General features: G+C 39.6%; 1 protein-coding gene across 1 annotated transcript in view; it reads right to left on the reverse strand.

Moving 5' to 3' along the window:
• ATRNL1 (attractin like 1) overlaps positions 1–24,747 on the reverse strand; it is a 1,015,273-nt gene that overhangs the window by 431,991 nt on the left and 558,535 nt on the right. The window contains exon 26 of the mRNA XM_060241568.1: positions 10,518–10,596. Coding sequence (XP_060097551.1) covers positions 10,518–10,596 — 79 coding nt within the window. The remainder of the gene's footprint in view (positions 1–10,517; positions 10,597–24,747) is intronic.

Here is a 24,747-nt window from a genome sequence, read left to right on the forward strand (position 1 = left end):
TATATATGTATGTACTTTGCAACATGACCATGCTATAAGGAGACTTAAACAAGAAAAGAAAAGCTGGGAATAACAGTCCCCATGTGAGGAACCAGTCAGGGTCAGCTTAGGAGGGTGACCACTATGAAAATTTTCCTGTCACCTCCAATGTTCCCTCTAAGCTGCAGAATCTTGTGAGCAAAAATTCTACTTTGTGAGCTACTGGCATTAAAGCTGTGAGCTACTGCATGAATTAGTGTGCTCTAAGGTCATCCTTCCTGAGCTAAGACAAAAATGTGTGAGCTGGAGGGTAAAATCTGTGAGCTAACTCACGCTAACTCAGCTTAAAGGGAACACTGGTCACCTCCACCCAAGTACCTCAGGCACACCAAAGAAAACTCTGTCAGAAAATAAACTAGGCACCAAATGTTTTCAAATTCTAAGCCAAAAAGTTATGTATTGGATTACAAAAGGGAAGATAATATTAATAGGTTATTATAAACAGGGGTCGTTTTACAGAAAAATAGGTGGGGGAGCTCATCCAGGGATTGTTATGCAGCTGCACTACTATTCAATGGACAAGGAGGTGGAACTCTCAGAAGGAGGAGTGGAACTCTCAGAAAGGTTCAGGAGCTGAGCTCCTGTGAGCTCCCACTGAATTTGAGGCCTGATGATGAACAAATCAGTTGGCAGGCAGACATTTAACAAAATAGACAATCTCTAATCACCAGAGATTGGGCAGGCTGAATAGTTTAAAACACTGGCAGGCTTTATAAACTCTATAAAACTGGAAGACGATTTATAAAGCTAACTAGCAGGTAGTCTTTAAAATAGGCAGGCAGTGCTTCCTTAGCACTATAGGAACACTCTATGCAGAGATGAATTATACTCCCAAACTTGGGCTTCCTAACCTCCAAAATAAAAAAGGGTCACACACTCTTTGCCATTCACACTGAGGACTTCTGACTTGTGCCAGATAAATCCCCTCACAAAACCTCTTTCCACTAGCATACAGAACTCACACCTTTTGAGTGCTTATACCAAGTCAAGTCCTGTGTATATCAGTCCCACCCAGCTAGTTTCCCTGCCTGTATCCTGGGATTTCCTCCCAGCCACAAGAATCTAGTCTCTCTTTCTCTCTGTGTTGGTGATCTCAAATTAAACAGGAGTCTGTCTTGATGTGCTGACAGGACTCCTCAGCTTCCAGTCAGAGAGTTTCTTCACAATAACTCACTCACTCTCTCAGACAGAACTCCAAAACCAGTTCTGCCTCCCAAGGAACTCAGCCTACAAGCTGTCTCAATTCCTTCCCAGTTGATTTTCACACCTGTTTTCCTCAGTCCCCATACTGAACCAACACCAGAGCTATCTCCCAGCTCTTAACTACTTCAGTACTCCAGCAGAACTAACTGTGTGGCGTTTCTTCCTCACTCTGCAAGCATTCTCAAAACTGATACATTTCATAACCATGGCTGCTGCTCAGCCAGTCACTGCAAGCTCTTCCCAGCTACCAGGCTAACTGCCTGAATTCATCACACCCCATAAACCCAGTATAGGAAAAGGTTAGGGAATTCATTTTTGGTGCCAGTGGGAGAAGGAAACACACTTGTACTTTATAAATCACTGACCCCATTTGCATCATTATGCATTTTTCTTTGCCTTGACACCAAAATTAGTAAATACAGCTCCTACAAGATCTATGAAACTAATGGGGAATCCAGTGCCACATTCTTTAATTCTGTCCTTCCTTCCAGTGGCTCCCTTGACTCTTGTATTCTCTTTCCCCACTCTAGGTCTCCATGAGACCTTTGTGATGGAGGAGAAGAGCTTGCAAGTGTGCCTATTTCCTCCTCCTTCCCACTTCACAAACAGCGGAAATAGTCACCTAATTTTGGGTCAATGCTCATAGGCTGACTGAGGTTAAGCACACTTACTTGAGAGTATGCTTGCATTAAGTTTTCCCTCAACTTTCGAGAGCCACATAGTATGTGTGAAAGAGCCGCATGTGGTTCCCAAGCCATGTGGCTACCCGGATCTAGTCATTTAAAAGGTCAAAGAAGATATTGATGGTTATCGGAAGAGCTATTTTAAGTATGTCCCAGAGTTTGGGTGCAGCCTGTGGGATTTTTCTTCGCTTTTTTCTCCCCCCTTTGATGGCAGGAGCACCAAGGCATATCAGCAATTGCTTTTGAAAGCCCCCTTGGAGTTAAAAGTAGTTTACCTGGTGGCATGACAGGTCGCTGTTGAAGCCCAAGGAGTCACTTAATGGATAGAAATGCACTTATTGGGTCTCCATTCCTACCAGCAACAAATGTCAACCTATTACTTACTAAGTTGAAGCACTGATTTTGACACACATTTGCTGTTTCCTAAAAAACTATATGAATAAAAAAAGCTCCAGCTATAATATTCAACATCAATAACATCAAAGCCTATGCTTATGCATAAGAGACCGAAAAAAAGAAAGCATTCACTAATAAATACCTCCACTTAAAAGTTTGCTTACTGAAAAGTTGCTGAACTGCTGGCTAATTATTTGCTTCAGTTTTTTTTTTTAAATAGATGCATAAATAACCAATTCTTGCAGACTGTAAAGTCGTCAATAATGAGGAAGCACAGGCCCTTTAACATTTCAAAGAAGTTGTTTCAAGGACTGATGAAGAGGGTTAGTTATGCAGAATTTGGTAGTCCACCTTTACATGTGACCTTGAGCAAAACACCACTGGAATTCATCCCATGGATAGCACACAGCTGTCATCTGCCCCACCAACCTTCTCATCAGCCTCTTCCATGACTACAAACTCATGTTATTAAAAAGGACAATACAAAAGATCACACAGTTTTACTCAAGTAATTGTTTTGATATGTAGACTAATTACCATGTTCTAGTTATGCACTAATACACAAATACTTTGCAGCAAACATGACTGTGAATATAAATGGGGGTATTAAAATTTTAAAGGCTAACTGTTGATAATTTATGGTTTGCTCTTCATACCAAAAGAATTATCTATAGCTTGACTGCGTGTCTATACAAAAGATGGTGGTACAGTCATATGTTTTACCAATTGCTTTGTGTTTATTTTTAACAAGAGGGTGAATGAAAGGCATGATATAGCTTTAGTGTCATACTTTTACTCAAAGATAGCACAAAAAACCCCACACATTTTAAAATCTCCCTACCTGTTTAGCTTCAACCAGAAGCTACTGCCACTTGGCTTCATCTTAGGAGATTCATTCATGGATCTCCCAGTTCACATCTACTTAGAAAACTTTTGTTACCACATTCAAGTATAGAAACATTACGGTATAATCCTATACATAGTTCTTAAACTCACTGCACAGTAATGTGCATAGTAATCACCAATATACAGAAATTGCTTCATAGTACAAAAGACATCAAGGTTAGTTGACTGCTTAGATACAAGGTTAGTTAACTGCTTAGATACAATGGCTGCTTTAAATCAGATACAAATATTTTAACTATGAATATTAATGCAGAATGATGTAAACTGTATTTAACAGACATTTACTTTTGTTAATGACCCAATATTTCCATTGACAGATGCAATGGTCTGAAATAATTCAGTGTTTGCAGTTTAGACCTCTGTCATATGACATAAATAAGATAAATTCTAACCAAAATACCAGTTCATAGGAGATTTGTGTATAGATAAAAACAATGGTTTGTTCAAATATTCATGATATTCCCTGTGGTATTTTTTTTTTTGCTGATACACCAATGTCTTAAAATAAGATTGCATTAATTTTAATTAGCTTTTGCATTTCAAAGCATTCTTTTCACACAAAGTGTGATGTTATGTGGCTTATGTCAATACTGGAAGATGAAAGGAAAGCCAAAGGTTACACGTTAATTATTAATTACATCTCAAAAATAAATGTAGTAAGCTTTGTTTGTATTAACTCACATTATTTGGCCATTAATGTGGTAAAAGAACCCACAAATACCACAACATCTGAAAAGAAAAACTCTCTGGGCTGGATTCTCCCTTTTTCCTAAGCAAGGAGCTTCATTCTGCTCCAACCAGCCTTCTTTCATAGCAGAAGAGGGTCAGAAGGCTCCACTATTATCCTAGGAGCTCTGTGAGCAGCCTTTTCTCCTAATACTGCCTTTCAGATGCACCAGGAAATAATGGGTTGGATCTAGAGAGCTGGAAGCAGAGCAGACTTTGCTACCTTCTCTTCCTGCTTCAGTCTTGTGTCTCTGATAGGCAAAGTCCTCACAGGGAGGAGACCCTTAGGAACATCAAAGAATATGGAATGAGGGGTTGCACTGGAAAGAGAAACATTGTTGGAAGGCAAGTGCTTGTCCATCTACATGCAACTACTATAGTCCCCTGTACCACATCGTCATATTCCCTAATATCCAGGAACAACTTCTCAGGGGATGCAGTGTACTACAGTGGTAAAGGGAAGAGCAAAATTCATTATTTGAATAGGACTACACATGTGATCCATGTAGATCACATACTGGGTCACTAACAATATTGGGTCACCAACAAAATCTACATGTGATCTGAATGGTACTGAGGGTTTCTTTAGAACTTCTTACCATATATGGAACATATCTATATGCCTCTGCCATAGGACAGGATATCATAGAAGCTTGCAAAACAGCAACAACAATGGGGGGGGACAGGATGAACTCGAAATACAATTAGTTTAACTGAGATAACAGATGTGTTCGCTTTATATAAATAAGGCTAGCATACTCACACCTTAAAATTGGGTCTATATTAAAAACCCAGAAGACATGAAATGATTTTCAGAATATGTTTTGCTTCTAATGATTTTATGTGCAAAGTATACTAAGAAATTACACACTGAAACCCTCAAACTTACATAGATAAATCATAGGTAAATCAATTCTCTTGAAATCAGATATTTTATTTAACATTCATTTTGCCATACTTAAAATAATTATATAAATTCACATGATCAAAGGAATTAAGATAATAGACAAATTATATCATGGCCATTCAACAAATTACTGAAAGACTGTCAGGGAGGTTACAAAATACAGCAAGTTCATGTTATGTTATTTCAGAAGAAACATAAAAACTCAATAAATCATAATATGAAGTAACCTTGGAAAACAATTCTAGTATTTTACAAGGAACTATTTGCATGATTATATTCTAATGATATACTAATATTTCCATGGGTAAATACTGTAAAAGAAATCCTTCCTCCTGAAGCTGTGGATACTAAGCCTGCAATTACTTAGTATCTTAATGTGACATGGTATCTATTACGTACAAATGACTTGGATCCAAAGATGCACTTCCACAGAAGATTGTTTGGTACAAGACACTTATCTCCAAAAGATTCACATAAAAGTTATGATAGCAGCAACAGTAATATTCATTCATAAGATTTTATTTTGCCAGCTAAACCCTAACTTAAACACACATTAGCTCTCTAAAGATAAATATGTCAAAATCAGTAACATATTCTAAAAACTCTGGTGGCTTTTAATACCTCTTAAAGTCTAATTATTGCCAGACAAATTCACTTTCTATAAACTATTCCAAATCTAAGGCTGTAGTTTTCTCTAAAAGCTGGCGCCCGCAAAAATGGTATGTAGGTAACCAAGAGATCGAACAAACCAAGTGCTACAAATATCTAGGCTTAACGTTAAATTATAATCTCAAATGGGTAGTCCATCATAACAGATTAATTAATATAGTCAATTTCTCCTCCTCTCAAATAAAATATTTTTACAACCATAAAGGTAACCAATACTTCCCTGCTGCAATCAAAGTTTTTCAGGCTAAAACCTTATCTCAAATACTCCATGGCATTCCCCTGTGGATTCATGCCTTGAATAAGAAAACAGAAAATATTCAGGCAATGTTTTTGCACCAACTTCTTGGAGTGTCCAAATGTGTACCTTATACTGTAATTTGTGCGGAAACTGGTATGCACCTTATAGTAACCAAAGCATGGATCTTAACTTTTAAATATTGGCTTCGAATTTATTATAGGGCTGAATCGGATAGCTTGCTCAAATATCTTTAAAAAGATGCTTACAATGCTGTGTGGTTGGAAGGGATTATAGATAAACTCAAGCACATAGGAATTGCAGTCAAAGACCTCTTCCTATCTGATGAATCCTACAATTTTAGACTGATTAAACAAAGGCTCCTTGATTTAGAATTTACTAAATTATGTCCTGTTCAAATTATACATGCTCATCTGGGGTGCTTGGTCTTGCTCAGCCCACTGGAAAAATGGCCCACTATTTACAGGATCTAGAAAGCCCCCAGCAACGGAGAGCATTTATGTTGGCAAGGATGAATGCCTTTCCTTCAAATGTTTTTAATGGCAGATTCCTCCAAATCCCATATAGTGAAAGAGTCTATCCTTGTGGGGCAAACAACCCAGATTCCATCCAACATATATTGCTGGACTGTCAGCTGTATTCTAATCCCCAGAGGGAACTGTGTGGAAATCTTTCTCTCCTTCCCTGTAAACTAGTGAATGGGATTGACTACTGTTGTCTACTGAAAGATAATTAAATAGAAATCACAAGGGCTGTTAGTAAATTTCTGGAGAAGTCCACTAAAATCTATGTGGGGCATGTTTCACTATAAATTTTATTAGCTTATTGTTCTTAATCTCAGACTGTATATTTTGTCTGTCCTCATTTCATATTATACCTGAGTACGCCAATAAAAGGTATGATGATGATGATGATGATGATGACTTCTTAAAGTCAAGATCATTTTTTTTTAAAAATGAAACTTTCATTATATTACTTTGTATAAGTTACACATACTGACCAGGGCCATCCCTGCCACTAAGCAAACTAGGCAGTTGCCTAAGGTGCCAGCCTTCTGTGGGCGCTGAATTGGATGCCCCCCACTTGACACAGTGACCTGGGCTATCCTGGTCAGGGAGTATTGTGCTTTTCATTTTCCCCACAATTCATCTGTTTTTGAAATTCCTATATTGTCTATTTCCCTGAATTTCCTACATTGTAAATATTCCTTGATGATTCTATTAGGGATGGGCACAAACCAGCTGATAAAGTTCATAAATTTTGGCCAATTTATGGTTCATGAAACAATGTTTGGTAACTGAAAAACAATGACAAACTTCACAAATTTTGGTGCAGTTTGTGGCCATTTGAGGAGGTTCATGGTAGAGGCCTGCAGATCATTTTTTTAGATTGGAAAAGGCCTGTTCCCCTGGCTCAACTGTTTAGAGCCTGAAACAACTCAGCTGTGGGAGCAGACTGTCCCTGCAACTCATTTGTTTCAGGCATGAACCTAACACACCTGGTTCAACAAAGCAGGAGTCAAGTTTCACCTTTAAGACCAACCAAGTTTTATTCAGAATGTAAGCTTTTGTGTACTCTCTAAGCACACTTCATCAGACAGGATCAGGTATTGTGGGCTGAAATACAAGCAGTTTGTTGGTTAAGTATGCAGTGAATGGGATTGACTACTGCTGTCTACTGAAAGATAATGAAATAGAAATCACAAGGGCTGTTAGTAAATTTCTGGAGAAGTCCATTAAAATCTATGCAGACTTTTCTTTCCAAGGTGAAATTTACATCCGCTCTTGTAGCAGCCTGATTTTTTTTTTTTTTAACTCTTTGGAGATGGATCAATAATACTGTTTTTGGATGATCCTCTTTCTCCTCTCTCCCTCCCCAGCTGCCTTAATTTAATTAATGAGGCTAATTAAATTATCAGCATGTATCAAAATTACTTGTTTTTGAAGTATGTTTGTATTTTGAGTAAAAATTAATATCATTAGTTGGATTTGCCTGTGACTTTTATAAAGTTTATGTCTCTGGTATCTGGTGCTATATTTAATGGCACACATGGTCTGGCCTGAGAAAGTGACATTTATGTCAGATCAGGGGTTTTTCTCTGGGGAAAAAAACCCAGCAGAAACTCATTTGCATATCAGGCCACACCTCCTGACACCAAGCCAGCCAGAACTGTGTTCCTGCTCAAAAAAAGCCGTGTCTGGCTCTCACAACAAATGAGTTCAACACACCTGCTCTAGAACTCCACATAGTTCTCCAGGTGTGGCCTGACGAATGCAGTGTACAGTGAGGTTATGACATCTTGTGATTCAGATATTATGCCTCCATTGATATACCCCAAGCCTGTGTTCATCTTTTTTGCCACTGCATCACACTTACTGCTCATATTTAGCTTACAGTCGACTCTTACCCAAAGATCTTGTTCACGCTAACTGCTAATTAGAAGTCTATCCCCCATCCAGTATGCGTGCTTCTTTTACTCAGATGTAGAATTCTGCACTTATCCTTGTTAAATTGCACCTTATTCATATCTGCCCACTTTTCTAGTGTGCTTAGATGTCACTGAATTCTCTGTCTTCGTTACTCCCCCACAAAGCTTTTTTTGTAGAAAAAGCCCAGCAGGAACTAACTTGCATATTAGCAACACCCCCTGACATCACCATCATTTCACACAGGGCTTTTTTTGTAGAAGCCCAGCAAGAACTCATCCGCTTATTAGGCCACACCCTCTGATGCCAAGCCAGCCAGGACTGCATTCCTGTGTATTCCTGCTCAAAAAAAGCCCTGCTCCTCCCAGTTTGGTGTCCTCAACAAATTTAATGAGATCGTTTATAAAAGTGCCCAGAATTGAGTCCTGTGACACCTTACCAGATAACTCCCTCCAATTAGATAAAATGCCATTGACAGCTACTCTTTGGGAGTTCTCCAACCAGTTCCCTATCCATGTGAAATGTTTTGCAAGATTGAAAAAGAGCTGCACGAACTTCATCTACTGAAAAGCCATCAGAAAACTGTTATATTTTTGAAGAATTTACTATACAATAAGGAAGAAAGAAAACACTTTTTTTTTTTAGTATACACTCATACAAACACCACAGGCAGCTTTTCTCACGAAAAAAAGCAACAGTGGCAGCTTGGGAATGAAAAGTGAGAAGGTAACAAATGTTTATGCTTGCAATTCCCAAGCATTTCTGGCTGGAAGCCAATTTTGCTTGTTGTTAGCTTGTATAATTTTCCCCATCATGAAAGTCTAAAGTTCAGAGTCTACTTTCAGAACATGTGGGCAACTGAGGAGCAACAGTAGTGGCTGAGGAAGATCAAAGGAGATGAGAAAGGTCTAAAGATTTCACCTTCCCAAGATGCTTCTGGCTACCGTGAACAAAAAAAAGCTCTTGCATAGCACAGGCAAGGACACACTTTCACTGGACCCTGTGACTTAGCATCCAACCCCAGATATAAATATGGCCCATCTTGTATTCTCTCTTTGCCTCTTAATAAATAATTGTTTGTGTGCTTGAAATTACTCTATGGATTGAGCTGTCATGCAGCCAACTATAAAAATTTACACAGACAGTGGTTTTGCGGGGAGGGGTTTACACTCACACAGGGTTTAGCAGGAGCAGGCCTTACTTTAAAGTATCATGACTAAAAAGACAGTGTAGAAAGCTTGAAATAGACAGGCCCTGCCATTGCTCTATCTGTTAAGTGGTGGTTAGCAAGTGGCTGCCCTGGGCAAGAAAGGAGGTGGGCAGAGGAGGCTGCAACATATTCCTATAGTCAGGGGGACCTCAAAATCTTGCAGGGCAATCCTAACACAGTTACACCCTTCTTGGCCCACTGACTTAGATGGGTGTAACTCTGCTTAAGACTCCTCAAAAACATACACATTCACACACATAAACACACTTGGAAAAATCTCTAGTTGCTATGTGGCATTTGAAGACAGCAACAAATGTGGAAGGAACAGGTAATGTCTTTCCCTAAGAGCCCTCTTTTATTTTTCCTGTGTTTTACCTGAATGCAGGGAAGCAAGAGAAATGAATGTTCTGCTCAGCCACAAAACACAGAAGGAAAAATAAAAGAAGTCTCATAACTGAATGAGTACTACAAGCTTTCCACCCATTATATGAGAAAAACTGTAGCTCATGGAAATTTAGGGATCACATTTTCTAAACAGCTTGATGGTTTAAGAAAAATACAGGACAATGGAAAAGATAATGAGAAAATGGCAATATGCATGTTTAGACCACATTAAGAGGAATAAGTGAAACTGATAGTACTGAGAATATGGCAGATTTGGGTGGAAAGCAAAATGATGGCACAAAAGTCGGAGAAATCATAGGACAACCAGAATGACTTGGCATAATAACTGCTGATCTGACAAGTGTATAAACCTGAAAAACTGAATATCATAGTAATCTTTGTTTTTGTTTAAATGTTGCCTTTAATGTATTTTTTAGAAGTGGGCATAGCATGAAACAAAAAAAATGCAAGAGTCCAATACACAAACTGAATTTTTTCATGGGCCTACACATGTAGTAAATAACATTTACTCAGGTTATGGCAGATGATGCTATTCTGGAATTACACAAAAGAGTTGCAAGAAAAGGGGTTGCATTGTTAAAAGCATCACAATTTCCCAAATATGACAGGCAGGACGTCTGTTCCCCTACAGCTCTGAATTCCTTCTGGACCATCACCCTCCCCATCCTAGCAATCCCAGTGTTAACGATACCTCTCTCCGTCGAGAAGCCCAGCAAGTTTGCTTGATTTTCCAGACCACAGCAGCCACCAACAGCAGTGACAAGAAACAACTGCAATCACAAACAAAGAAAAATGAATTAGAGACCAGAAGGCTTTGCACAACTCTTCTGCAACAAAATTGATGGTTGATGACACAAAGGCAACATAGGTTAAAGAGAATTTATATTCCACCATCCAATAGAGAGAAAGTACCGTAACTCCAAAATAAAATGCAAAGTATTGATCTCTGTTATGTCTAATAATAGATGTCAGTTGTTCAATATGTATTTCTAAAAGTTGTATTTTTCTCAAAACTGATAGTAGTCAGATTGTATGAGAGTTGAAGTATCTGACTAAGGTCTGACTAGAGTCCCCAGTATGGCATGGAAGCTTGCTGGGTGAACTTGGGCTAGTCACACACTTTCAGCCTAACCTACCTCATAGGATTGTTGTAAGGATAAAATGGAGGGGAGGTGAATGATGTAAGTACCTTTGGGTTTCCATTAGGGAAAAAGACAGGGTATAAATGAATTAAATAAATAATAGTGAAAAAGAGGAAATATTACCATACCAAAGGCTTTTTACAACATCAAAATACATAAATACATCAAATTGTAACTAAAATAATAACAATAACAGGAATGCCAACTCTCAATTAAAATGCACAGATTGAAGCTTCATTCATAAACAAATGGTTTAATTTAATGGATTCGATTCAGTGATCTGTTAGTAGAAGATGCTGTGATCCTCTCCACGCTCCCTCCAGCAGATCTTTTCCAATGTTGATTCCTTGAGTTCCAGGACCACCACAGACTAAGGCACTTGGGAGTAGGGAGGTGCAGTGAGGAGAGGAAGGAAATAATTGCCCATAAGCAGGCTACCAGGGCACCTGATACAAAGTCAAAGTGAAAAGCTCTTCACAATACTCTCCTGGTAAAAGATGAGCCACTGAAATTTGAATTTATTAAATCTTAGCGATCATATAAAGAGCACTGCAGGAAAACAATCCAAGGAATTATCAGGACACGGATAAAAGTTAGATCCAGTTTCTTCAGGAAAGTGTGTACTAGATGAAACTTTAATAAAAAGGCAGTCCAAGCCATAGCTGTCACTTGGCATTTGAGATCAGTTCCAGGACCAAAATTACGTCTCAAACATAAACCTGGCTCTTCAAAGAGACTAGGAGCAATTCTAAGCACATCTGCTCAGAAGAAATTCCTATTTTACTCAATAGATCTTATTCTCAGGAAGTGTGAAAGTGTTCTTAGGGTGTGAAGTTAGAGTGTGAAAGCACATCTAGAGCAAGCAATGCTCCTGATTAGTACTGAATCCCTAACTAACCACAATCAATTCTCCAATATCTGGTTTAACCTTCAGTTTCAATTACACAACTCCATCATATGCATTCTCATACTTTTGCCTAACAAAATTCTACCACTGATCTCCTTGCAGTGTTTCATCCTATGCCCTGACCTGGGAATCACCAGTCATTTCTAACTGTTGCTGCTGCTGGATGAATTTTGGTTCATTTACAAGTTCTGACGATATACTGTTTTCATAAGACTCATTGAACTATTCAAAACAATTCCAGCACAGAAATAAATAGTGAAAAAAAAGTAGAGTGAAAAAAAGTGGGGTCTGGAGATCTCCCACTTTTACAACTGATCTCCAGGTGGCAGAGATCAGCTCCTCTGGAGAAAATGGCTGCTTTGAAGGGTGGACCCTATGTCTATGGTATTGTACCATCTGAGGACCCTCCTCTCCCCGAACCCCACTCACTCCCAGATTTACCCCCAAAGTCTCCAACACAGACATAGCAATCCTATCTGCACATCACTTACAAAAGAGGTAATGGATATAATCATATATAATTCAAAATTTATTTGAGCAAGCTGTTTATGTTGCAACTGCCTCACTTGGAAGAAATTATTACAGCCCTCATAGCTGAAATATTTAAAAACAAAGTAGATAAATATCTATGGCAAAATTAAGTTTGCATTAATGTAAGAAAACTACTTGATTACATTTAAGTTCCATGTACTTTTATGCTTTTGAATTAATGTGTTTCATAGTATTCAGGGTTTTTAGGTGGTCAAGATATTAATTTTTCAGATGGCCTGAGTTGGTAAATCAAGCAATATTAGCTTCTTCTGTGCACTTTGTGAAATGTTGTGAATAACATTTACAAGGAACTAATTCTGTTACAGTTCTGTAGAGAACGACAGTTCAACAAAACCAGCTTTCACAGTAGTTGAATCAGAGAGTGGTAAGGGAGGGCACAAACAAGTCATGATGTAATAAAATCTATGGTAGTCTTGCCATTTATTTCAGTTATATGTAGGTTGCATTCTGGATATTCAACAGCACTTGCACCACAGCAAGCAAGTCAGCAACATATAATATACTGCGGATGTGTATTATGCTTCCTGAGCGCTTTGGTATATTTAAAGTCCCACTACATTCCCATGAGGTCCTTCTAGAATGAGCTATGTGGCACTTCCTAAGTACAAATATCATTGCCAATGGGCTTCTATCTTCCCTGGAACATCTGATTTTCTCCAGATATAAGCCACAGCTTAATGAGAAAGCACATGTTATATGCAGAAGGTCCCAGTATCAAATATTGCCAGGTCAAGGATAGCAGACAACAATTGCTAGAAAAGTCACTTGGATCTTGGAGAGCCACTACCAGTTAGACAACAGTTAGCTAGATGTACAAATGGTTGAACCGAGGATAAGAGAACTTGATATGTTCTGATTTCTACACTCATGTGTTGCATCTGCAATATTCTACCAATGCCAACAGAAAGGGGGGTGGGGGTGCAGAAGAATCCTTCTGGTTTTCACAACTTTAACACAATTGTTGTTTTATTCCCTTAATAATAAATCCTCTCTGTCAACATCTGATTTGCTCAGAATCTCACTGCATCATCTTGATTGGGTTTGAGACATAGTATGCTGGATCGTTTAGATCCCTCATAAATATCCTTTTTGGGATAACTGCAGAAAAGCTTGTATGAACTTCATATAACTTGAAATTAATTAATTAATTGCAATACAATTCTCTGCTACCTTTCACAGCAATCTCCTCGTGTTTCAACCAAAGAAAAGTATGAAAAATAGCTGTCGAAAGATTTTCCTGAAACCAAGCAAGCTTGGTTGTAGCTTGAGGCAGGGTTCCAGTAGTAACAGCTGAAGGAAGAGCCTACTAAATGTGTCAGCATATTTTGAGGTTGAGCAGCTGCCAGGGCCCAGTGTGGGTGGTACAGTGCTGGCATTCCTGGTGGCAATGGCAACAGCACTCCCAATTGTATACACTGGCCAGTGCTGTTGAGGAAGGGATGTGTAGGTGGTGCAGGCAATTGAACATGGACATTAGGAGTGCTTGCAAGCTGGAGAAGAATACACAAACAGATAGGTGCATGCAGGTGTGGGGGTGAAAAGCGAGGACCCCTCATTTCCCACCCTCATTTTGGCTCAGCATGAGTTTCAGAGAAAATGAATTTACTTCCAAAGAAGAGACAGGTTTGGGGAAGTGCCCTGGAAGTGACATCACTTGGTCCTTGACACCAAAGGAAATGACATAATTCCTGTCTCCCAGCTCCACCCCCAAAGTCTCCTGGCTCCACCCCCAAATTTTAGTGGGCCATGAAGGAGGAGTGTAAAAATAACCGGGCCACGGGAAAGAAAAGTTTGGGAAACCCTGGTTTAGAGAGAAATCCTTAAAACAGGTCTATTCAGAATCCTATTCTGGTCAGCTCAGTCCCTGGTAAGTGTTTTTAGAATTGCATTGGAACAGCACTAGTGAGCACACTTAGCATCACTCTGGCTCCTGGGTTTAGTTTTTTGCACTGCATAACATAGGACAAGATTGAACTATAGATATAGATTGAACTATAGATATATAAATCAAGTTTTTAGACACCAAGAAACCATGTGAAATGCTTTGAGCACACTCAGATGTTATGAAACTCTATGAAGAATTATTTTTCCCCAACTGCAGTATTAAACAACATTACAAATAAAATATCCATTTCAATGTCACTTATCTCTACATGAATAATGTAGCTTTGAATTTCTGGAAGATTTCTGGCAGGAAGGTTGAATTTAATTGTGAAATAGTTTCTGAAATTCCATTCAGAAGCTATTACACAATATTAAGAACAACATGAAAATGTCATACATTGTATGTTAATATTCAATTTAGATATTGTAGGTATGAACTACAAATAATAATATAATTTGCTTAAGATGTGAGTAGTGAGGAATATCAAAATGCAAGCAGAGAATAGAAATCCTGTGACTCATATCCTGGTAGTTACATAAATGCAATTATGACCTTAGTGACTGGTATTTGGGTATTTCTGGTAATATATGATTTCTAAAAAAATATATTACTTAATCAGTTCTAGAATTAGTTGTATGATGCTTGATGTGACAGAAAAATCAGTAAATCTGGTAGAAATCAGTAAATCTTTTAGAAACCCAATCTGTGGCCACAGAGACAAGCTGAATGACATATCATGAGAATGTAGGCTTCCCAGGGCAGGGGACCCCTGAATTTGCAGCCTCCTTCCCCGCTCTACAAAAATCCGGAAGTGGGAGGGGAGAGAACATGCGTGTAGGCATCATATCGTTGTAGAGCTCCTGCAGGTTTAGAAACCTGCAAACGGTTTTTAAAATGTGTGCCCCTTTAAGGCTGCATAGGAAACAGGAAACAGGAAGGGCTTCATGGGAAAGGGTCAGTAACAGTTTCCATGGAGAACGGCCCCTCCCTTTCTTCTGCTTTCGTTTTCACAGCGAGCAAAGTTCTGCTGGAAGGAGACCAAGTAAGTATTTGTGCGTGTGAGAGAGGGAGGGGGCAGGGGATTCCCTGGTATGGAGGCCCTCCCCCCCTTTAGAAAGCATGGGGGGGAGGGAAATGTCTACTGGGCACTCTATTATTCCTTATGGAGAACGATTCCCATAGGGAATAATAGGGAATTGATCCGTGGGTATTGGGGGCTCTGGGGGGGCTATTTTTTGAGGTAGAGGCACCAAACTTTTAGTATAGCATCTAGTGCCTCCCCCCAAAATACCTTCCTTGTTTCAAAACAATTGGACCAGAGGGTCCAATTCTATGAGCCCCAAAAGATGGTGCCCCTATCCTTAATTATTTCCTATGGAAGAAAGGCATTTAAAAAGGTGTGCTGTCCCTTTAAATGTGATGGCCAGAACGCCCTTGGAGTTCAATTATGCTTGTCACACCCTTGTTCCTGGCTCCATCCCCAATGTCTCCTGGCTCCACCCCCAAAGTCTCCTGGCTCCGCCCCCAAAGTCCACAGATTTTTCTTTAATTGGACTTGGCAACCCTATGAGCATGACACATATAATGGGATATACCCCAAGTGGAGCTCTGTTAAAACTTTTCCCTTCCCTTTCCTACTGTGACCCACTGAGCTCCTGGATAGGCGGCATCTATGGGGGGCATGGAAATCTTAGGAACAGTAAACGCCATTCACGTTACAGTGAATGCACATACAATCTGTTTGGAGTACCGTTGACTTTTCTTCATACATATGTTAATTCTCATGTTATGTTCAATGCCTGTACAGCTGAAATGTGTGATTGAAACTACACTGGTTTATCCACATACTGGTCCTTGGTTTAATTCGAAGACTAACTGTATGTTGTGAGCCACCCTGAGTCCGCTTGCGGAGAGGGCGGGATATAAGTCGAACGTAATAAATAAATAATAAATTTTTCTTACAAACAGATGGACACATAATATACAGAATTATTTCTTTTTCTTATTTATGTTATTTATAGTCTGCTTTTCTCATATGAACTCGAGAGAGATTCCACATAGTACAATCGACAAAATAGAATATTCAGTAGGATATGATATTAGAATAGTGGAAACCACAGCATATGTGTTAATATTACATATTAAGTTGTACCAAAATTACATAATAGCAGTCAGATCCCTCCTCTTGCAGAGGGGCAGTTTTCAGATAAAGAGAGAAACACCCTTCTTAATAACTCCCCAGTATTTGACATGCAAGGTACTGCTTGGGCCAAAATGCACCAAGATGGATGCCAGCCAGCTATCAGCCTGAGAAAACAATATTAAACCTCAGGCCAAGAGCAGCTGCCTGGCTGATTCCACCCCCTCCTTGATCCGGAGATATGCATGACTTTGGATCAATATGTCACCCAAGACCTATTGACTCACTCAGCCTAATCCCATCATTGCCCTGGCCTCACTTCTCTTCACCCATTATCTCTTGATTAATCAGCAATTAGCCCACACTTGAGTCTTCTTACTTTCCTGATTGCCATTGCCATTTAGTGCTTTTAGAGCTATCAAGCCTCTTGCAGACTTTCTGTCTAATTCCAGCTAATCCATTTAATCATTGTTTATTGACCACCATTCCATCCCCGCCTAAGGGTACATTTTGCCCTATAACTGAACCACCCTGCTGCCCTAGCAGTGTGTGCCTTGCATCCTCCACATACACCCCCACATTATGGGCTCTCTTTTTCCTGCTTCCCCAAATGCTGGCCATTTTGCTTTTTGATGGCTGCTTCCATAGCCTCATCAAGATCGATAATTATCATCACCCTTTCTTAAAAATCTTTCCCCTTCCTCCCTGTTTTCTTAGCTAGTTCTTCTATTTGTTTCTGTGTATGCATTTTTCTTTTCATTTTCTTTTTAATAAAAACCTTATTTGAGAGCTCTCTGAAGGGAAAAATCCTAGTATATATAGGTGGAGAATCCGAGTTACCTGCCTCTAGGCTTCCCAAGCCTCCCGCCCTGGCGGGAGAATACTGGATTTTCAGCCTCTTTTCCCGCTTTCCATAACTCTGGAAGCGGGGGGAGGAGGGGGGAATGGCGCCAAGGAGCATTTGCGTCGTCCGGGGAGGAGGTGCTGAGCCTGGCAAGGGAATCTTGAGAAGGGAGGCTGGCTCGCCAGCGAGCGGGTGGAGGTGGCTGCCGAACGCAGGCGGGTCTTGACGGACTCCAATGCCCGATGCTTCTCCTCCTCCCTTCCCTTCCCACCCAGCCCCGTTGCAGCAGCCGTTCTTCCTTTTCGCAAGCTGCTTCCCGCGCCCAGTCAGCTGGCTGGGGGGGGGAGGAGAGAAGCCCCGCCTGCAAAGGACCATGTGCCTTTGCACCTCCGGAGGCTTGATTGCAAGGCTCCACTTTGGGATGGTGTGACTGCTGCTGTAAAGAAGCTGGCAGCAACTCGTGAGTAGAAAGGCCAGTCCCTCGCTTCAGTTGCCAGAAAGGAGGGGGGGAGGGAGGAGGAGAGGGAAACGTCTTCATTATTCCCTATGTGGAGATCAATTCTCATAGGGTATAATGGGGAATTAATCTGGAGGTTTTGGGGGCTCTGGGGGAGCTGTTTTTTGAGGTAGAGGCACCAAATTTTCAATATAGTATCTAGTGCCTCTCCCCAAAGTACCCTCCAAGTTTCAAAACGATTGGACCAGGGGGTCCAATTCTATGAGCCCCAAAATAAGGTGCCCCTATTCTTTGTTATTTCCTATAGAAGGAAGACATTTTAAAAAGTGTGCTGTCCCTTTAAATGTGATGGCCAGAACTCTCTTGGAGTTCAATTATGCTTGTCACACCCTTGTTCTTGGCTCCGCCCCAATGTCTCCTGGCTCCACCCCCAAAGTCTCCTGGCTCCACCCCCAAAGTCCCCAGATATTTCTTGAATTGGACTTGGCAACCCTACCTGCCTCTTGCTCTGTCTCCTTTGCTAATTCCTCAAACTGATTAGGAAACAGCCTATTTGGATAACATAAGATTGTATTTTCAATATGCTATATGTATTTTCAATATGCCAATCATTTATGCAAGTAGGTTTGTGAAACCATTTTGTATTGTGCAACCTTATTACTTGTGCAGAAAAGCCCTCTTGAACAGTTCAATATTGCATAGCTTGTGGAAGGCCAGCAGAGTGGGAACTTTCCTGACCTTTTCAGGCAGGCCATTCTACAAGGTGGGAGCCACAATGAAGAAAGCAAGTGTATGGGCAGTTGTTGATTTTGTCCCATTTGCAGGCTGGCACCTGCAGAACCCCCTGCTGACATGGGCTGAGTTGTCATGGTGCAGCATAAAGAGAGAGGCAGTCCTGTTAATAAGAGGGATGAAGGCCATATGGATTTTATATATGATAGCCAATTCCTTAAACTGAATTGACAAATGTTAACTGTAACGTGTGAACTTTAAGGGGAAATGAGGAAAAGTCCCCCGCCTTCAACTGATAGAACTTCCTTTTGCAGGTAGAAAATGAGACCTGGATCCAATCCCATATCCTTCAGTTTGCAAGCATGCCCTGCTTAATGTCAATCTTATGAATTGTGGAGTCTGCAGCAATTGTCATTCATTTCTCTGGAAATTGCTATGAAATTATTGTCAAAAAGGAAGCAGACATCCCTTGCCAAGACATGTATTCTTCTGCCTTAATCTTAATATTCTAAACGGTAAAATGGAAACCTAGATTCTTTAATTTTTAATTTTATTTTTTGTGTTTATATGTATATGCTCATGTGTTTGAAATTGTTTTATATTGTGTGTGTTTTTCAAATGCTTTTTAATGTTTGAAATGTTTTTGTATTTTCTTCCTTGGGGATTCTGAGTTGGGTTGGTTGGCATGTTTTTTGCTTTTTCCATAGTTTGTATGTTATAAGAAGAATCGCACTGCTACAGGACCAACCCTAAATCAGACTTTTCCCTGCAGCCGCTGTGGCCGGACCTGCCTGTCCCACATTGGTCTTGTCAGCCACCAGCGAGCCTGCAGCAAACGTGGACTATTGCACCCTTCTTAAATCTTCGTTCGCGAAGCCGAGCCGATTATGTTATAAGATTTGTATTAAGTTTTTTATATAAACATTTTTATATTATTTTATTATAATATTATTTATATTATTTTATTGTAATGTTTTATATTAAAAAGAAAACATTTAAACAAAGAAATAATCTTATAAGAAAGCTCTTTAATCTGTTTTTTGTAACCACTAATAACATAATCAGGGACCTGTAGCTTCACTGCAAGAATTGCTAGCATCCACCTGATTTTGGTGACTAGTTCTAAAGTAACTGAGCCTCTTAGAACTTCCATCTGGCAAGGGCAGGAGAGTGAGAGGAATTAACTGGCTTCTGATTAACCCTGGGGACTGTATTAGAGAATGAAGTGTATTAGTAACATCAAGGGAGTGCGATGCAGAGACATCTGAGCCACACAGAAGATCTATATACCAAATTAGCTCCAAGGAGTAAAATTTACCTTATCTATTTGTTTTGTAAACTGCCTTTAATTGGGAAGGAAAAGTGGGATAGAAATGTTTAGATAAAGTAATAGAAGCTGATTGAACTACCCCAGCCTTCTTTAGGGTTCTCATGGAAACTGTTGCCCACCATGTTACTAACCAAGATGTAAGCAACTGTCTCTAGCTTAAGTGTTAGAATCATTGCTGCATTGTAACATCTGTGTAAAGTTGTACAAAAGCTAGGTATATTTTCCCTATTTCTCTTTTGTTATGTTATTTTGATGAATTTACCTCTCCCCACAAGGAATAAATATTTCCTTGTATTTGGGTGCTTGAAACTGACATGGTACTGCATGTTCACTCTACATGAATAAGTATTCTGAAATGTAAGAAAATCTTTTAAGAGAAACGAGTAAGAAAAGTCAGGATGATCCCTGCACACAGAAAGAATGTGCTCAGAAGCTTGCTGTTGTTTCAAGGCAGTCTCTGCCTCCATTGTAAAGGGAAACAGGAGCAACCCAAAGAGGAGTCATGGCAATTAATAAAACTCTGAGATACAACCCTGTGTAGTAAGCTTAGCATAATGCTCAAGACCACATCAAAAGGAAGTGGCTAAACATGCTTAATTGAGGGGCCCTGTGATACCTGATTGTCTATACTAGGGGTCCCTGATGTGGTGCCCACTGGTGCCATGGTGCCCACTAACACCTTTTCCGATGCTCAACAAGTGTTTTTAGGAAGCGTGGGTAGGTAGGGATTTTGCCCATCAAGGCCTCCAATTGGCTTCTGGAGATTTGATTGGTTGCGCAGATTTATTTTTTTTTTAATGTTGCTTTGGCAGCACCTTTACCACACCACAAGAATCTTCATTATGTGACTTAAGTTAAGTTGCAGGAAACATTTGTGGATGACTCCACCTCCTGTGGGACCCATTTTGTGGCAGCCATTTTGTCACTGTGCCTACCATTCCATATCAGAGGTGCCCCCCTGGTTCAAAAAGGCTGGGAACCACTGATCTATACAATGCTTACAAAAGCAAGTAATGCTAATACTCCTATTGTTATGCATAACGAAACAAGTGATTGGGCCTATGTTGAATGAGAGCCAAATCAGACTATCAAATTGAATAAGACAGATATAAAATTGAGTGAGATAACTTTAATTTACCTTATAATGCCAACTGAAACCAAAAAGTCTTCATATGCTGGCAGAAAACAGCAACAGAAAGGGACAAACAAATCTCCCTAGAGAGAGAATTCCAGAGCTTTGGTGCCATGATGGGGGCACTTGAAGCCAAGCTTCAAAAGATGACCATAGACGTTGAACAGGTCCATAAGAGATTAGGTGATCTTTCAGGTATGTTGGTCCCAAACCATATAGGGCTTTGAAAATCAAGACCAATAAATACCTTGAAATGTCCCCAGAAACAAATCAGAAACCAATGTAGGTGGGCCAAGCCTGGAATGATATGGTCCCTACAACTCATTCCAGTCAACATCATGGCTAAGGTATTGTGTACCAACTGAAGCTTCTGGACACTTTTCAAGGGCAGCCCCATGTAAAGTGCACTGTAGTAATCTAATCTGGATGTGATCAGGACATATACCACATTGGCCAGATCTTTTCTGTCCCGCAAAGATTGCAGCTGGCTAACCTATCAAAGCTAGTAAAAGGCACTGTTGGCCATAGCTGCAACCTGCTTATCCAGCAGTAGGCCTGGGTCCACGAGTATCCCCAGACTATTGATCTGTTCCCTCAAGAGGAGTGCAATCCCATCCAGAACAGGCGGCAGTTTAAATCCAAGGCCAGACCTTCCATTCACCAGTAACACTGATGTAAATGCATTATTTAACATTTTGATTCTACCACCTCTGGATCAAAAGGAAACATGTTCAGTCACTGCTTTCCTTTTTAAAGTCTCCTCAGCGTTTTCAAGGCATTTCATCATACAATGCAATGACATCACATTCACAGTTCTTGGTATGCCCATAAGGAAGACCAAAATATATGGCAAAACTCTATTTGTTATTGCTGCATTTCCTCAGCTACCATCATGGACACAGGATTGTTTCTCAAGGCCCTTCTGAATGCCAGATGTTATAAATCACTTGGCCACCATAACTAAACATTTACATGTTTATTTATGCCAGATGAAAATGTTTCTTTGTTTATACATACACATTCTTTTTTTTTAAATTTCTTTGCAAAAATCTCTTTGGTGAAATGGCATTACAAGTCTAGTAAAGGTTAAAAAACAATAACAATAGAAAAATTCTTCATAATTTCAACATAAGGGATTATTGGCTATTTTTTTCTCAGTTAAATGTGGTAACTTGAGAATTCTCATATACAAATGATGTCCATGCGTCTAACATTTTCAAAATTTGTTTTTATTAGTGAGTAAGCATATTTTCAAAATGGCAGAAATTATTTTTTCTTTTAAATATTTATACAGCAATATTGACATTTATTACTTACTGTATCACTTTACTGACTAGAATCCAAACACAAAAAGCAGAGTGTTGAGGAAAAGATCTTTACTCATTCCCTTACATATTCACTGAAAATCTGTTCCTGATATCTGGCAGAGCCTTAGGAACAGCATGGTATTGGGTGTGACAGTGGTTACAACAACGTATAACAGGAAAGTGAAAATGGTAAAACCACACATTTTGCATGAGCATTTGCTCCATTTCAGCAAGAGTTCGTGCAGGAAGAAAAGGCCAAGTGCTTCTTGCTACAGCAGTCCTGCCCCATCATGCCCCAAACCACCCCAAGGGTACATCAACCCTTAGGCTTTCAAAAGGAGCAGAACATTCTAATGGAAAGTCAGGGTCTACAAAAAAAGATCTGTTGTCAGTTTGTATTGGTTTGAAACCAAGACACAGTGTTGTAAAAAACAGCATTTTGATTGATGTCTCATATAAACATTTACAGTATATTTCTGAATATGAAAATATATTGGAGACAGTCCTACCTACAATTTTTGGAAGATTCAGAGAATGATACTGCTTTAGCCTGAGTTGCACATTGTTGCAAGCAATCATGTGCTCAATACTATAAATACTACAATATGATAATTATTAAAGCCCTGTCTTATCCATGCTCTGAGAAACTGAATTTTCTAACCTACTTGTTGATTGTATGCATATCAGGCAATTCTCTATGATGAGAATTTTTCTTCATAACCAGTTTTCCTTATGTTTCTGAAGCTGGGAAACTACAGGTCTTGGAAAGACTGAATCTCTAAAAGTGAATGGAATGAGTAAATCGAATCAAATCTGTGGATTTGAAAGAGATTTTGTCATGGCTGATGTGGAAGATAAAATCCCAAACACCAAAGTTTGTTACCTCATTGCTGGCTGAGGAAAGATACTTATGCTGCCACAGCCAGGAAATGAACTAATTCTTAAATTATTTTCAGCTGCTTCAAAGGTCTCTTCCTATTGGTAGATCAGGTTCCATCCATCTGTTCTCCATGATGCAATACTCAGTTTAGGTCTTGATGTGGAACCAGCCTAGAAACAGCTGCTCAGTCTCACAGCAAATGGCAAGCTGTTAAGGTGGGATACCACTCACTTTGGAGTACTAACATGAACTTTGGGATTGCTAGTGTTTATTGCTGATTAAAATACAATATACAGTCAACTAGTGTTTGGCAATAAATGAAACTGACAATGCTGGAATTGCAACCATCATAGATCTTGAAAACTTGTATCAAGAATTGAAATTAATTTTTGAAAATCAGTATGTGGCTCACATGATGTGCTTTGCCTGTTGAGAATGCACTAACAAAAGCCTTTTTGGGGGGGGATGATAATAGCATCTATTGCATACTAATCATAAGATCGGAGACCTCCAAGGAATACTAGGGTTGTAATGCAGTGACAGGTGACAGCAAACCACCTCTGAATGTCTCTTGCCTTGAAAATTCTATGGGCTCAGTGTAAGTCACCTATGATTTGACAACAAAAAAAAAAAATCATAAGCCTTATATTGAACAAGTCTGACACAGTGGTTAAAGTGTTGGTCTCAAATCTCTAATGTGCCATGAAGGTTATCAGGTGACTTTGCCCCAGTTACACTTTCTCAGCCTAGCCTATCTCACAAGGTTGTTGTGAGGATACAACGGGGAAGGGGACTGTCTGCACTACTGTGTGCTTCTTGTATGATGAGATAAAAATAATAAAAATAAATCATGCATTCTGAAGTTCTTTGTTTAATCCACCAATTTATTTAGCATTTCAGACTTGCAATTAAATCAACCTGTCATCTGCAGGCAAATAAATCAGGCATGTTGACTGTTCAACAGGTCAACTATGAAGCAAGAATCATTATAGGGTAGTGCAGTGGTGTTGCAGGGGGTACACTAGGATCTGGGAGATCCTGATTTGAATCCCCACCCTGCCTTGGAAGCCTGCTGAGTGACTCTTGGGCTAGTCACACAATTTCAGCGTAACCAGCCTCAAAAAGTTGTTGTGATGATAAAACGGAGGGGAGGACCATGTAAGTCCATTGGAGAAAAAACTGGGTGTATACAAAGCAAAAATTTAAATTATTGCAATAGAGTGGCCAGGCTAAACAAAAAGGAATGAAAAATGCCAAAATTCGGCAAGATTTAAAGAAAGTGACATGACCGACAGTGCATATTTAGCTCAAGCTATGATTGATCCATCAAACTCTGTCTAGGAGTTTAGGCAAATTTAAGAATTTTCAGTGTCATAAAATAAATAGCTATGTTACACAGTGCTATAGCTGGAAAGATGTCTGAGTTAAATTTATACAAATGAAAAATAAAACATACATTGTTTGGATCCCATCTAGGATTTTTCCAGGAATAAAGAAGGGAGCAATTTTCTTCAATTTTACCCTCCCCCAGCAGTCCCAAATGCCTCCCAAAACCCTACTGCCAGAAACAGTTTGTGGGGGGAGAAATCTGAAGTCTCCTGTTCAAGAGGGGA

The sequence above is a fragment of the Heteronotia binoei genome, chromosome 6 (assembly GCF_032191835.1).
Source record: "Heteronotia binoei isolate CCM8104 ecotype False Entrance Well chromosome 6, APGP_CSIRO_Hbin_v1, whole genome shotgun sequence".
Lineage (NCBI taxonomy): Eukaryota > Metazoa > Chordata > Lepidosauria > Squamata > Gekkonidae > Heteronotia > Heteronotia binoei.